Source organism: Triturus cristatus, chromosome 4_1 (genome assembly GCF_964204655.1).
Source record: "Triturus cristatus chromosome 4_1, aTriCri1.1, whole genome shotgun sequence".
Lineage (NCBI taxonomy): Eukaryota > Metazoa > Chordata > Amphibia > Caudata > Salamandridae > Triturus > Triturus cristatus.
Genome location: NC_140585.1, coordinates 1,144,542,071 through 1,144,558,996, shown reverse-complemented (window position 1 = coordinate 1,144,558,996; position 16,926 = coordinate 1,144,542,071). Strand labels below are relative to the sequence as shown.

Here is a 16,926-nt window from a genome sequence, read left to right as displayed (position 1 = left end):
TACAATTTTAGAAAGTGCAAAGTTACCTGTAATTGCACTCACTGTATGTCCTTGTGAATCATGAGGAGGCGGAAGCAGCACTTCTCCACTCTTTGCAACTAGCCAGGATATGTATCCGTATTTCGAGACTGCCTCCGCGTTTTACCAAATATTGACTGGTTACTGAGTCCAAGAAGCAGTCAGTAACCAGTTCTAAATGGGTCATAAGGGGCAGCTTTGTAGAGCAGGGCTTTATAAACATTTTAGAACCACAACCAAAAATTTAGACCCATGAACTTTAACAACCCACCTAGTTTTGATGGACATGAGGAGGGAAATGTTTTTAAGCATTTTGAGGTGGCACAATGTCATTTATAGACAGCACATTTTTCCTTAAAATGGGCACTAAAATTACACAAACAGAGTTTTACTGATAAAACTATATTGCGCACAACTGATGTGTGGAAATCGAGTTTCAGTGGATATTTATCACTTGTGCATCACCAAGTGAAGTACCTTGATTAGTTTTGACTCTATTGAAATCCTTGGTTCCATCACACTTCACAATTACAGAAAATGTGCTTCATTTTTGCTTTCTTAACTGCAGAATGTGTACAGTTCATTTACAGGTATTTATATTTTGGTGTGTGTTACCAAAAAATGACATCCTACAACCTTTCCTTTCACACTCCCTGTACCCCAGCAAGATTGCCACATAGTTCCGTAATAAGTTCACTTCAGATGGTAAGTTCAGCACATTGCTTTAACGTCGATTGGTCGCTTCACAGACGCAGTAAAAACACAGCGCTATAAAGCACCCCAGCTACTTAGTACCTCCAACACAACTGTTTTAAATAGGAAGTCCTAGTCTAAATACGTTTTTTGTGCACTGTTTCCCGTTTCAGCTTCCAGAGTCTGTTGTTCCATATAAACTGTATGATGAGTTTATGGCCCTCGCAAAGGAAATTCAAAGAACAGGGGAAGGAGCCCAAGCTGATGGAGAGGGAAGAGAATCCAGGCTACGGCAGGATACCTTTCAATGCATGCGGGATATACTCTGCCGGTTACCAGCCACCAATTACAATACCCTCCGACACCTCATCGCACATCTCTACAGGTACGGAAGGCTTCAGATATAAATGGCCATTGTCTCATTAAACATAGTTGCACTTACTCGGAACGTATTATGTAAGTGGAAGCAGATCAGATAACCAAATATAAATGTACAGTAACCCAAACATTGCTTCTAGGGGAGTTCTTTTTAGGTCGAGCCTGTAACAGCGCGCATGTGCTGTTCTGGCGAAGACTTCATGTAGGGGATTTCGAAAACAGACCTAAGAATCGCACACACTTGTGGTGTGCTTTTTGTTTTGGCCCACGCTATTGGCCTTTACGTGCGTCTTTTTAACAAAGACAGCACGCAATTGGCCAAAGGCGGGCGCATTGCTCCGCCCATGGCCTATTGGTGTCGGTTACCCGCACGGCCGCCATGTGGTTTCAATTATCGTGCCCAGACACGGGCGCGATAATTGAAACCAGATGTCTCGCTGTGGCGCGTGCGCATCACTCGCGTGCTTGTTTTAGGTAGGATCTCACAGATTGTCGGGCAGTAGAGACAGCCGGGCACTTGCTCGTCCTTCGAGAAACTGCGAGCCTTGAGAGAGGTCGGTCTGACGAAGTAATGTTCAAAGTGTGATCTTTCTCTTATAAGTTTCTGTTTGGAAAAATCATGTCAGAAGCAAGTGTTCTCATTCTAACTTGACTCTGGTTAAATCCCTAAACAGACAGACAGCATTTTTAGCCTGGCATTGTAGACTGTAACACTAATTCTCCCGTTCTGGGAATATTCGCCTTTCCCTTAAAATGTCACTAGGGGGTTAGTTGTCATCTCCTACTGCAATTCCACCACCCCCAGCCCCGAAGGGGTGAAGACTAATTTCCGCACTTTGTTTTTGCCGAAGATTACACCGCTTTCCAAGAAATCCCAAAGAGGGTCTTACTGCGCAGATCCGGGCGGGTCTGTATGAATAACTCCCGGTGCTCGGCGGGGGCTCCAGCTCCAAGGATGAGTCTGTCTGCGAGCAGGGTCTGTTCAGCATCACTGCAGGAATGTCTTTCTCGGGAGAAGGGGGTTTCCCAGGCAGCCGGCCCAGTGCTGGCAGGAGCGAGCAAGGAGGGAGCTACTGGCCTGCAGGCCACATCCAGCAGAGAAGCAAATGTGCCACAGATCACACGAGGAAGGCTTTCAAACTAGCAATCATTGCTACTTACTAGCATGTGCTAGTACTGAAATCTGGTATTGAAAGTATGGTGCAGACAGAGAGAAGCAACAACAGAAATGACCTTTACACTTCTCACAAGAAAACTCCAAAATACAAAACAAGTGTGGGCTGAGGTTTCATGTATGTCAGAAACTTGGTATTTTTTTTATTTTAAGTTAGTTTTTTCTACTTTGAATTAGCAATCGGGTGTGGTCGTGTAGCTATTCTAGTTGGCAGCAGACGCTGGTCACTTGGTTGTGCAATACTGAAATGAATAGTGCTATTGGGAAACTAGGTTACAACATTGGTGTCAATTATATTTTAATATTCAGAGAGGGGTGATTAAAAATGCTCTTTCTTTCCCGATCAAGGAAAATAAATAATGAAAACCAAAGCCAGGCAAGTGATGTGGTTTAGTCTGGCTATTGTAAAATCACTATTATTTAGACAGTGTACAATTTAGGAAAATACTGGGCATAAAGTGTCAAAAATAATGTTTATTAACCTGCTGCTTTACTGTGAGAACTAAGCGGATTTCATGATGCAAATAAACGCTGATCTCACTCCAAGGAGCGACAAACACATGTTTTTGTATTACATGAGTCTATATATTATGTGCACTGGAGCCAAGAAGAGGCATGCTTCCAAGATGGCTGAATAACATGACAGGGTGAATGTACAACTAGCACAACAGGCCTGATTTTGGGTATATAGAAGTCAAAACCCCACAAACCTCCCTAAATAAAATACCATCATCGAGTCTGAAACGTCCACCCTTTCCTTGCTTACGTGCCTTGACCTGGTTCGAACATTAACATTAATCATGTACCTTAAGAATGAAACAGTTTGATCAGATCGGGTCTGAGAGAAGACCTAGTTTTATGTGAAAATGAAGAACACGATAAAAAAACGAAAGCAGCCAACATTTAAGGAAATGTGCTCACGAAGCATTGTTAACTCATATAAACAACAAAAATATACATTGAGCGCCGAAGCCACATATGTATTGGCTGTTAATAATGTCAGTATTGTAGGTTTAGGAGAACATTAAGGTTAGAATTAGTGTTGTTTTAAGGGTTAACCTAAACGCAGTTGTTAGGTTTCGGGCTGTGTTTGGTGTTACGGTGTGACTAGGTTTTTGCTTAAATTTAGGGTTAGCATTGTGCTTTGTTTGGGTTAGGGGTACAGGCGGTGTTGGATTAAAGTTAGTGCTTGGTCACTATTTTTTGGTCTGAGGTCACTATTTCAATATGGGTGAAGCTCAGGGTTAGGGGGCTGGATTTGATATCTGCCAGGGACTTTCTTCATCACAGCATTTCTTCTCACTTTGTTCCGTGTTTCCAGGATTTCGGCTCCCTCTCATTATGGAACCCACTCTGGCTGCAGTAAGCGTTGATTCATTAAGCAGCACTAATTGACTAGTCCTCGAGACCACCAAGGTCTTACTACTTCCCGTCCTTGACATTCACTGACCCCCAAAGGCCTGATATGCACCAGTGTGTGTAACTATATCGTGAAGGGGCGTAATGATCTTCAGGCGTGATATATGTGGATCTTACTATCAAGTAATCTCCCTTCTGCAACGATACAAAACCCAGTAGCTAATTCTAAGGATGTGAAAATGTCACTTAACTGTAGCACAGGTTTTGCAGCAGGATGTCTGTAATAGATGTCCATGCTGTGTATAATTCTGCAACTGGTGGTTAGTCTTGACAGCTACATCTTTACAACTTTTTGAAACAAGCATTGGCATAGCCAATAGGTCTCGCCTTTGGGACCTTATACGTGTTTAGCCATGCAACACTTGATGTTGTTGCACTAAGGATATTGTGCTGGATAGCTAAACACTTATAAGGTCCCAAAGGCGAGACCTATTGGCTATGCCAATGCTGGTTTAGCAATGCTATGAATCTTTCTTTGGTGGGTAGAATCCAGAATACGGCTGTTGCCAGTGGAGTTGCTCATTAATAATGGTGAATATCTTTGGTTTGCACACAATGTACAGCCATTCAGTTTTCATCCCAGGAGCCACTTGTCAGTATTGCTGGGAACCTTTGATTGGCAGAGTTAATATGAGTATTGGAAACAGAGCTGCTGAAATCCACATGGACATTAGAAGTTAGGGATGCCCTGGGTCTTTGGTCAAAAAGATCCATTTAGTCCATGTCAATGGGGTTATTGGCTAGCACTGGTGGGCATCTTTGTTTAACGCCCATGATATGGCTGTTGCCAGCAAACCTTACTGTTTGTGGAGATCTTTGCTTGGTTTGTGAAGCTTAGTTTAACCGTGGACTACAAAGGACCTTTCACAACAGGGCTCTTTGGCTGTTCTAAAGAAATGGCTTTCTGGGTTATTTTCTAGAGAACAAGTTTATTACCTTTCTGGTGGGTATCCTACCTAACTGCAGATTCCTCAGTTTGATAATTTCCCTAGATGCCAGACTGAATCTGGGAAATGCAAAAGGAATGCTCTTGCATGCCAGTTAGTGGCACCGTGCAACTCTGCATACATGCCGTTCTGCTCCATGAGTGAAGAACCGAGCTACTTTTAAGCGTCACCCATGCTCCCTGATGTCCGTTTGTTTCATGAACCCTTCTGCGCCCTCAGACGCAAATTTTATCAGCGAACTGAACAAACCAGTGTGCAGATTCCTATATTGGGATCCTTTTAGATGGAAGAGACCATACCACAGAACGTAGAGATGGGAAGGCTTTTTAGGAATCTGCGGTCAGATAGAGTATCCACCAGCAAGAGCATTGCCAAAGATAAATAACTTGTTCTTCTGATATATACTTCTGACTGTAGATACCAAAGTAGTACCGCTGGCAGTGGTTGGTCTGTGAAATGGTTCAGACTAAAGGCGTGCAGGCAAAATGCCAATCTTGACAGACCTTAGTGTCAAGCCAGTAGTGCTTCGTGAACGTGTGCACTGATGTCTGACAAATATACAGAAGTAGCTCTCCATGTGCCAACTCTGGGACAGCAGCTCTGACTGTGGTGGAGGAGCCCTTGGGCGTTCTAAAGGCTGCTCCGTAACTAATGTGTAGCAGATCTTAATATAAGGACTATCCATCGAAAGATGGTCCATTTCTGCACTTCCTTTACCTTCTTTGCTCCAGAGAACAATCTTTGTAAACACGGAATGCTCTCTTGGGGACCAAACAATGAAGTCTGTCGTCCTTTTTCAAGGGATGAGGAGGAGCAAGGAAGGTTGGAAGTGTGATGGCTTGGCCAGCATGAAACGGCATCACCATCTTTGGTAAAAATGCAGCTCATGTTCATAACACCAGTTTATCTGGAAATAAGTTGGTATAGGGAGGCAGAACCAAAGAGGCCTGAAGTTTACTTACTCAGCAGGCTGCTATGATCGTCACCTGTAAGACTTTTTTTGGGTAAGCGCAATGGGCAATTATGCATTGGTTTGAAAGGGCTACACATCAGAATGGTGAACGCTAAAGTCCCACTGTGGCATAACAAAGTGTGTTGGCAGAAACATATGTTGCAAATCTTCCAGAAAATACATCTCAACCATGATGGTTGGTACAGCAAACGTACAAAGGCTGAAAGAGCCGACAGTTGACCCATATCTGTGCCCAGTGCAAGGCCTTGCTGGGATAAAAACGAAGTAAACAACAAAACATTTAACAGATTTGCTTGGAACAGTCTAACTGCCGGGGAACACATCACGCTACAAACTTGTCCCAGGGCACTGAACATACAGATTTCATGGAAGGACTCCTGGCTACTAGGATGACATCAACAACCTCAGGAGGGAGATCAAAAGAACTCAACTGCTGCTGCTCAGTCTCCATGTATGGAGGTGCTGATTGCACAGGTTCGGGTGCAAGACTCTACCCTGCTGCTGCAACAGGACATCAACCTGCAATAGAAGCCTGATCGGAGGGCAGATGCTCAGGGTAACGCACTCTGCTGACTCAATCCAAAGCCACTAGGATAACTTGGACCAGGTGTACAGGAGCCCCATGCCCCACTCTAGGTGGAATGTTTCGCAGAGAGAGCCATCTGGGAAACCTGCTTCCTGCAAAACCACATGGTGGTGGTGTTGTCCATGAGAACCAGCACCAGCCTCACTTTTATGGCTGGCAGAAGGCCTTTAACGCCAAGCTAGTAGCCTTCTACACCAGCAAGTTGATGTGGAGGAGTCCACTTATCTCCACCTCTTCCAGGGTACCACTCAACCCAGTAGTGATGCATTCATCTCCACCATCAACTCTAGATGGGAGGGTGGTCTGCGGCTTGTCCAACTGTGGTCAAGCAGCTACCACTGCAGGCACTTGGACAGAATCTGACTGGTTCCCCTGGTGCTAGGCCCACAGAGACTTCAGGTCCCACTGCAAAGCTTGCATTGCCATCTGTCATGATCAGCAAGCAGGATACAGTAGGCTAGTGGGCCAAAAGGCCTCACAGCCAAATTCACCCATAAAGCAGGCTAAAACGTCAGGATCATAGCCCGAAATTCCTGGACCCGTTAGTCCAGAGGAAAGGGGAGAAATTACACCATATCCACGATGGCTCTGATGAATGAGAGCCTCTGAAAAAGAGTCAGGTGTGTCATCAGCAAGCTGAGCTCAATGATGTCAAGAGGTTTACTGTTGTCTGGAGGTGGCCCATGATGGACTGTGGCAAGCTAGTCTTCAACAGCCACTCACTGAGGTAGGAGAAGACTGTTACCCCTGACCTCTGCATATGAGCAGCGACCACGGTCATCACCTTTGTGAACACCCAAGGAGCACTGTAGAGAGCATGGCAAATTGAAAATGCTTGTGGTCCACTATGAACTACAGCTTGAGCCTGGGGCCCTATAGGACAGGAATGTGAAAAGGTGACATTGTAGGACTGGAGCTGAGAGGCCCAGACAATGTGCCATGGCTCTGTTTTGTTTTTAAATATTCGAGGTCCGAGTCCACTTTTGTGTCAAATAGCTGGGAATCGTTGAAAGGCATACCCTTTAAGGACGCCCAGATGTCCCTGAAGAAGCCTGTAGAGCGCATCCATTAGTGGCACTGATAATTGCCATAGCCCTGCCTAGCCAATCTGTGGTGTTGAAGCCTGCGCCTGATGAACATAAGGGCAACCACAACATAGACCGTTGATGTGGTATTGCTGATCCTCAGTCTAGACTCATGCTCCATGTGTAAATGTGCTTTTTGAACTCATTTAGCTGCTTGTACAATCGCTTTTGAATATTACTAATCCAAAAAATGTAATCCTTAGATGTTCAATGTTCATTCCATTCCAATTGTGAGAACCTAAATGTAGATCAATTTTAAGCAAATTCATTCTAATTGATTAGTAACTGACTGCAATTCGGTGAGGCATCTACTGCTTTATAATTCTGTCAATGGTGCACATGTTCTTAATCATCCTTCCGTTTTACAGAGTGGCCGAGCAATATGAAGACAACAAAATGTCCTCCAACAACTTGGGAATCGTTTTTGGACCCACCCTAATCCGGCCCAGTCCTGGAAATGACATTTCGATGACCTGCCTGATAGATTCCGGCTACCAGGCGCAGATAGTGGAGTTTCTTATAATAAACTATGAAAGGATCTTTGGTGCAGATGACCTGCCAGCGCCAACATCCTTCGGGTCTGAAAGTAGCCTGCAAGATGCCTATTTGGAAAGCAGCAAGGAGCAATGCAGCCCTGAAAAAGACACGTCACTGCTGTCAGAGGTTCCAAGTCTAGAACCAGAAGAGGTGAGAGCTTCAAGAAGCTGTTTTTTGAGTATTTAAAAATGAAAAAAAGTGACGTTCCTTTAGCCTTAATGATAGATATAAAACCTAATACAAGACGACGATATATTGTAAAACATAACAGACAAGTTGTATATTTATGTTTGTTACTTCCATGCATACATACATTCATATTCAAGAGTGTTTAACTTATTTCACTGAAAACGAATCTAAGAAAGTAGTTTTCTTGCAAAAGAAAATTATAGAATGTCTCCTAAAGCATAACCAGTCCAAAATAATCAGAATTGTGCAAATTAGTGACATGCCAAAATATAAAGTTTACTCAGTCTGCAAGCAGAGTTAACACTTCCTACAACCTCAACCAAAATGCTCTTCTAACTAGCCCATGTAATACACCCTCTTCCCACAGATTTATGAAGTTCTGCTGTAGTTCCAGTAGTTAATCATGACACTTGCTTCCATTAGTCAGCCATTAGACTGTCCTATTAGTGGATCATGAAACTTGTTGCACCAAATGTGGTGCTTTGAATGCAAAAGTGGTTCATTCGATAATCAACTGCAACACCACTGTACTAACAGCATATTTAGAGCGTCTTAACTCTAGATTTCCAAGAAATTGTTGAAACTATGCTTAACTCCAGTCCTGCTTGATTCTTACCTTTGCCATTCTATGCTATACCACAGATGTATTAATGTCATTCATTTTCTTTTTTTGGGAGGGGGCTGCCGCTCAGAAGTTCCCTTGGATCCCACCATCAGAGCTTTCACATTCACTACCTTCCTTTAAGAGAACTTTTTGACCCTTTGAATGCACTCACTGTCTATGCTTATTTAGTGTCTGGCTGCAAACAGCTACAGTTTTAGCCGTCTGTTCCAAAGGCTCATGGGTTCAATAAAGGGTCACCGAATTTCGCAGTCGGCTACACTGTGCCACTGAATTTACCGTATGTCTTTGATGATATGGCAAAATAGTTCATTTCCACAAACACAGTCAGCGCACATTTGTTAGCAGCAGTAGCTTCTGCAGTTCAGCAGGGGCTTCACACCAGAGGTTCGCTACACACCCTGGATGAACTCACATACCCTGGACCAGCTGAAAGCGCCTCTTCCTGGGTAACTCTGCAAAGCTCTGCACATAGTGCATGACATGTTGGCTTGGCCAATGCTTGTTGTTTTCATTTTATGGTGCTGCTACGATGACCCTCCATGCCCCAAGTCACCGCAGCACTGTTTAGAATAAAAAGCAAATGTTTCCGTGTGTGCAGCTTTATCGTGCCACTTTTTACTCTCTTTTGACTGGTTTGTCAAAATGATCAGTGTTATGTGATCAACGTTTTTGAGAGTCATTGCTTCTACATCAATTACTTTAGAGGTCATGAGATCTCTCACACGGTAATTACAAAACAGAATAAAATAGAAGGATTCCACATGACCTAACTCAAGGGTGTTCATTTTTCAGTCCTCAAAAAGGTACAAAGGCCATGTGGCCCGACCTGTAATCTTCAGACCACACAGTATTGTTTGCAGCGGAGACTTAAACTGATGAGTAATCCAACTGCGGTGAAGTGGGAGTGATGGTACCAGAGACTGGAAAACTGTTGAGTACCTGTGACATGGCAAAAAACAAGGATATGCAAACTTGATGGATATCTAGATAGACTTTGACTGATCGTTAAATAATCAAGAACCTCAAAATGCGTTTTGTTTTACATTTGTGTACGGCGGAACTGTACCAAAGAACAGGTGTCAATTTGCTTCTAACAAAAAACTGTTGGGATGGAACATCGCTTACATTGAACCAACAGGAAATAAAGAAATATTCAGACACTGGAAGCCCTCTTTCAATACAAATTATCATGAGTAATAAATTCGTATTTCTGTGGTTACAAGCTAAGGGTAGAGAAGGGAGAGGAAGCAGTGAATGGCTGAAAGAGGAACATTTACAATGACTCATTTACTTAGACTTACATTTAGATCCCATTTTTAACAATGCGTTTTGAAAACGGGTTTGAAATGTAATATAGGGGCAGAGGGTAGGAAGTAATTTAGTTTGTACAAAGTACATAAAAATAGAACTTCATCTTTATTCAGATTACATTCTATTTTAGAACGTATTTTTAAAGTGATATAGGAGCAAGTAGTGAGAATTATTTTAATCAGACAATTTTTTAACTTTACATTTGAAAAACGTTCATGTTTGTGTCTCACATTTTTGGAGCGGGTTAGAAGATTAAAATAGGGGCAAAGGGTGGGTAGTAATTTGATTTGTAAAAATTACTTTAAAATGGATGTTCATCTTTTTTCAAAATACATTATTTTTTTAAGAATTGGTCTTTAAAGTGATATTGGGCAAAGGGTTGGAAGTATTTTAAATATGAATTTACAAATTCCTATTTGGAATTCTAAAATGTTTGCGTTCCTCATTTTAGGAACGGGGATAGAGAAGTAATATAGGGGAAAGGGTGGGAAGTAATTTAGATGAATTTTCAGATTATATTCTATTTTGGAACTTTTTGTAATTGATTAATGTATGTGTTGTATCAAGCCTTGATGTACTTGTTTCATTGTTTGCGCTTGCGTCTATATCTGATAGACACTATTGAGGGAAACTGGCTTCTGCTTGAATATTTTGAGGCATACTTGGAGTTTTAGGTGATGTGGGTAAAAACTTTGACTTTATTTTTAACAACTTTAATTTAACAGGTTTTGCCTATGAAGTGTGAATCTAATGAGCACTCAGTTGCGGACAAACCACTACATGACAAGGCGCCTGAGTCAGAAGAACCAATATTAAAGAGCATTAACCCTCCAGGTAAAAGTCTCAATGCCTCCTAATGGTGTACATCAACAGGACCATACAATCATCGCTTAGCAGGATAACAAATCTGTGCATCTCTGCGACAATGTCTGTTTCATTATGTGCCTTTTTCAGGAAACCACGTTGCCTAGTGTTTATACAGCTACTTTCTTGGTATTTCATGAAACTATACAGATGAGAACTACAAATTGCATCTGACGTCTAGATCTCTGTAATCATACATTGCATTTGCTATAATCCGTGTTGGTATGCTTTCAATGTGTTGATATTGTGCTAGGTATATTATCACTACTCATGTCAGATATGTCATTGTGACTGGTGCCACCTGTACCTGGGCCCTCGAAATTCGCCTTCTTATCCTCACCCCGCAGAAGACTCCAGACCTTTTATCTTTCTGATAAGCACCAAACATTTAGACTTTCAAGAATTCTTCCCTGAAGAATAAGAGGAGCAACTATGATCTACTTCTGCTTTGAGGGTCAGGTGGTAAGAGGCAGCACAAAAGTGATAGTTGATTGAGCAATTTTAGTGATAGTCTCTAATGTAGAGAGTCAAGATATCCTACAGTTACCAAGTCCTGGGATCAACTAGTTGTGACAGGACACTGACAGGTGGGCTCACTACAGGGTTCATCGTAGAGGAGGATGACTCGCATGTTGGTGGCTGTCTTATTCCTGGCAGTATCAAGGGCATTTGTAAGTGTTGACACTATGAGCAATGAGAGGCACAAGAACAGGAGGAATCTTACATGAGAGGGATATACAAAGTCTGCAACAAATGCGTAGAAGCGTTATGTGTAAAATGCTGAAAATGCAGTAAGTTATGTAGTGGTAGCAAACTAAAGCATACACAAGGAAGCAAGCCATTTCACCAGAATATGAAGAGTTGCGTTTTAGAATGATGACTCTGTCTTTTCTTCAGATACTTTAGTTGGTGATGCAAATTTTTTTTGCCAAATATCTTTTTTGAGTGTTGAAGGCAAACGGTCTTGAGGCAATGGAGTGCTCATGCATGAATTATTAAAAGCATAGTCCTTTACTTACTCTGTGGGCCCTTGCATGCTGCAGAGATAAAACAGCACTATAGACCAGTGGTAACACTGCTATAGACCATGTATATTACAGTATCGTTTATATTATTGCCACATTAATCCATTATTTATTCAATTACTTCCTAAATTATAAATTACTTTTGATTACCCAATATCTGTACAAACCACCTCTCTAACTGTAAGAAATTATATTTATATACATTCCAACACATTTCGAATTACGTCATGAAAATCTAATGATATTTAACAAGATTAGCTAATTAAACAGTAAATATGTTACTATTTTATGTATAAAAATAGTTGTTCTACATGAATGTTCTCCTGGATCATATGCATTTAGTTGAATTCAGATTCCACACTCCTCACCCCTGGGCCTCCCAACTGACCCCAACTTTGACGGGTTAGTACACAGTCTAAAGCCACCTTAAGGTGCCATGGTTTGTTATAAATCACTACTAATAACAGTAATAAATTTTTTAAGTTACATCATGCCCTCCTATGTATATGTTCCCCTGCTGTCCCGACAACTTTGGTGATCGCTGAAGAGTTCGGAGGATATAGTATTACTACACAACTGTACTGATTTGTCATAGGTCTAACTTACATAACATAACATCAGATGCCAGTGTGCAAAGGCCAGGCCTGATTGCCTCAGAAGAAGCAAAAGTGAGTAGTATTGTTAGGAAATTCCTCTTTTTGTATGATCACCCCTAACTTTTTCGACTGATACTGCTGGTTTTTTGACTCTTAGAGTGCACTGGAGCCTCCCAACCAGAACTTCGAGCCAGAGCCCTGACTCAAAGTGTATGGCGAATTGGATATACCCAAATGGAAACAGCTAACTTACCCTCAAGTCCCTAGTAAGTGGTACCCTGGTACCCAGGGCACAAGAGTTAGAGGGCTCCACTAGGGCCTGCAGCACTGATTGTGCTACGCTGGAGGTTCCCTAAGTCCCCCAGTCCACCACTGCGGACTGTTAGACCAGTCATGGATTGCTAGGCTGGCTTTGCCATTGAAAACAGTGGCAAAGCCACTAACCCCAGACAGGTGTGTAAGTCACCCTTCTGGCAAGCCTACCAAGCCCTCAATGCAGGGTGCAACATATGACCCAAGCAAGATATGTGCTTTGCATGGCCTGACAGTAAAACCTGCAAAACTGTCGTTTTTACTGTGGAAGTCTTGGTCGCTCAATTGGCGAGTAAAGGGTTACACCGGACCTCTCAGCTGTACTAACTCTGGAACGGTGCAACCAAAGTCGGCACTCCAAGGTATTAAACAGCTCATTACATTAAGCCCAACTTATTTCTCACTCAAGTTGAAATTAATGTAACTTGTTGCTGTGTGCAGCTTTATCAAAGCTGCTACTTTGTTGCCTTTAAAACTCCTGTGCCTTCCAGAGCACACATCGAGCCTGCTCCACGAGACAGCTTTCTGCCCTGCTGAAGAGACGTGCCAATGAATCTCAGGAAGGAGAACAGTGAGGAATTGCAGGCCTGGAAGATGTTACCTCCCTCCTGCAAGAAGCCACAGGGGTGTTAGCCCCAATTGGTAGGCTTCAAAAGAGAAGCCACCTTTGAAGAGCAGATGTGTAGCCCCAGGTGGAAGGGCTGTCCCACTGTCGAGGTAGACAGGCTGTCACAGGAGGTAGAGAGGGTAAACCATTTGCCAAACCGGTTTCTCTAGGGGCGACTAGCCCTGAGGTAGCCACACCCCGGAGGTGGGCTAGGGAGGTCTGTACACCAAGAGAGGGATCTCACGATCTTGGGAGAGGGCAGAATGGTGCCTCCTGGGATAGCCAGGGTGGTCATCAAGTGGAAGGGAACCTGGCAGCCCATTGGCTACCGGCCACATCCTGCCCAGAGATCACTTTCCGAGCATAAAGTGGGACCAAGACCTCAACTAACTTGTAAGAGGACCAAAGAAGTCTGCCCTGTTACACTCAGGGACCAGCAAAAAGAGGCTCCACCATTGAAGACTGCACTCACTGCACCTGGTGGCTAGTAAATGAAGAGACTGTGCCTGCTGTGTCCTGCTCAAGGAGAATATGTCTTCAGAGTTCAGTCAAGCCAAGAGAGCTCCAAAAGCCTGATGACGGCCCTTGTTCACAGCACAGTGGCAGAACAGCCGGAGAAGGCTGCTGAAGCAAGTTGGTAGCACCAAGTTTTGAAGCCACTATCGCTGCCGCCCGGGCAGCACAGAGTAACAAGACCCACCATCCAGAGTAGCACTCGAGTTTGCTGAACCTCAGAGTGCTGTCGGAACGTTGCTGGGACCCTCAGAAGGCGAGTTATCGACTTAGGAGGGATTGACCTGTGACAACGGGCGACTAGTAGTCCAGTGGCATCTGTACTTCGTGGGATGTCGACCCTGCAACCAGGACCCCCTCACTATCTTTGTGGACTGGAAAATCCCTGCAAGAAGAACCCAGTCGGCTGTGTTGCATCCACAGCATTCTTAGAGCGTCTTCCGCATCCTTCATCCCTTGCATCAGGACCACTCCTTAGGAATCCATTGCAATGTGGATCAAGTGCCTGGAACTACTCAAGGACTGCTTCTTCTGGGAAGGTAACAGTTATTGAGCACCTTGCTTGTCCCCCTGACTAGCTCCCTGATTAAGCTGTTCGCCCCAAGTACTTCTAAGCAACCACTAAATTTTCTTTGAAAAAGTTTCCAAGTGTCCAGTTCGTTGACTTTGCCAAGGCTTGTTGGCGGTTGAGTGAAATTGCTTTGATTTATTCAATACATTTCAGATTTATAAAGCATGGCTTATCACTCCTAAGGGTATCCAGGCACTGGGGGCCATCGAGGAGATTAAGTGACATTTTGCCCAGAGTCACACGATGCTGAGCTGCTGCCAGGAATCGAACAATAAGCCCAGCACTCCAGAGTCAGCCGCTCTTGCTCATAAAATCTAAGGGGCAGATTTATAAGCCCTCTGCGTCACTTTTGCGCCGCCGTTGCGTCACTTTTGTGACGCAGCGGCGGAGCAAATCCTGCGCCATGCTGCAGGGTATTTACAACGTGACGCATCTGGCAGATGCGTCACGTTGTAAAGCCCTGCGCCACATGTAGGCGTTCTGGAGCAGGGGGGGGCGTTCCGGCGCAGGAACGCCTCCTAAAAGTGGCTGAGTGAAATCTACAAGATTTCACTCAGTCACTTTTAAGGCCATGCTGCATCAAAACCCTGCGCCTGCTTGAAGCAGGCGTAAGGATGGACGCAGCATTGTGAAGATAGGTCCCCCCAAAGCATTGCTGGAGCTGCATCGCGCTTGCGACGCAACTCCAGCAATGCGCCACTTTTACGGCACAGATGCGTCACGCATCTGTGCCGTTTTTGCCCCATGGTGCGCCGCATTGTAAATGCGGCGCATCCATGGTGGCGGAGCTGTGGCGCACAATAACTGGCGCATCCCTGCTGATATGCAGGGATGCGCCAGTTATTATAAATCTGCCCCTAAATCTCCTGGAACCCTCCCATGGATCTTTTTCATTCTAGTGTCTAAATTCTTGTAAAAATAAAAAATAAATGGTGTTGGGTTCCTGTACTGTTAGTCGATTTCTTTTTCAATTGTTTTGGTGCTGTTTAAATGCTTACCACTTGTTCATATATTAAAGCCTTGCTGCTCAATGCCACAGTTACCCTAGGATGAGCTAGGGTTTTACAGACGAAACCTACTGGATCTAAAGGGGGTGGTAAGTGTATTACATGGTAAGACTAGACAACCACACCATATAATACACTCAATTTACTCATAAGTATATAAGACCTAGGCCTAAGAAAGGGTGGACGCATCTTCAGGCCAGTTTTCATTTCTTTCATGCAGAATTACATGCAAAGAAAAATGAAACAAATGAATAAAATGGGTGCTTAGTAGGCTACCCACATATATTTAAAATAGAATAAAAGGCAGGTTGCTATGAAAATAGTCACTCTTCACCAACGGAAAAATATCACATTTTACTTAAATGTTTCCATTTGTACTAATTAGCCCACATCCTCATCTGAGCACTTTTAGATTTTTAGACACAAAGAGTACCATTGAGCAAGCTGGCAATAATGCATGCGGTTAGACCTTAGTGATAACAGTTTGCAATGGCAACAATGCAAGTAAAATATTATATTTAATTCACAGAAATGAAAAAGATGAAAAATAAGAAAAATGCAGCATTCAATATATTGTAGGTTTCCTGATATGATTTGCATATATTTTCAAATAATGAGGAATCAGAAAATTCCTAATTTCGAATTTCCGCAACAAATTTGCGTACACACACACACACCTTTGTAGCATTCACGTTAAGTGTACATACTGGATGCCAAAAAACACATTGGGCTAAATTGTATATGCAGAGATTTGCAGCACTCTACCACATGCTACCGCTACAGCCTCTCCCTTATTCAGATTTGTTTTGGGAATTTCACTGCTAAATCCAACGTTTTGTTTTTGTAAATGTTGTTTATGACTGCAAAATGTTTTGTAAATGAGGCACATCGTAATTAAGCATTAGGAAATCTTAATTATTCAGCTTTTCCTAATTGTACTTTATCAACACTTCCATTCAGTGGTAAATTAATTCTGATGTTGCTTTCTTTAACACTAGGTTCACCGAAACCTATTGATACAGATCACGGTAAACTTGATGGATCAGTGGAGGTGAGGCAAGAAGCGGATTTGGACCCGGCTCTGGGTGTGCAGTTGAGAGGACAATTAAGCCGTACTCCTGTCAAACCTACCCGACAAGGCCCCATCGTTATCAGGTCTGTGACGCACATAGTCACCAGTTCACCCACAAGCTCTTCTACCTTCTACAGTTAGCCGGGGAATGGAAATTAAGAAGAAACCGGAATAAACTGTGACAGCAAGGCTGATGTCCTAGTCTGATTAATGAAAGTGTTTATGGGAACAAGGACCAGGAATCGTTCAGATAAAGAAGCCAACATGGTAAATAATGTGAAACATTTTGGAAGGAGACAAGGATACCATGTTGAGTGAGACCTCTAGAATGACAGAGCGTCGGTACGTACGTTTAACAGTGTTATATCAAAGGGGGATAAAAGGATGGAGATCTAACTGAGGGATCAACGTGGATGTTCTGCAC

At 43.2% G+C, this 16,926-nt stretch overlaps 1 protein-coding gene across 5 annotated transcripts in view; it reads left to right on the top strand.

Annotated features, from left to right (window-relative positions):
• The window catches only part of GMIP (GEM interacting protein), a 266,944-nt gene extending 250,018 nt beyond the window's left edge, over positions 1 to 16,926 (top strand). For all 5 annotated transcript variants that reach the window (XM_085654265.1, XM_085654263.1, XM_085654264.1 and 2 more), the window contains 4 exons: positions 885 to 1,096; positions 7,642 to 7,960; positions 10,661 to 10,769; positions 16,429 to 16,926. In XM_085654265.1, coding sequence (XP_085510391.1) covers positions 885 to 1,096; positions 7,642 to 7,960; positions 10,661 to 10,769; positions 16,429 to 16,643 — 855 coding nt within the window. In that variant the 3' untranslated portion in view covers positions 16,644 to 16,926. The remainder of the gene's footprint in view (positions 1 to 884; positions 1,097 to 7,641; positions 7,961 to 10,660; positions 10,770 to 16,428) is intronic.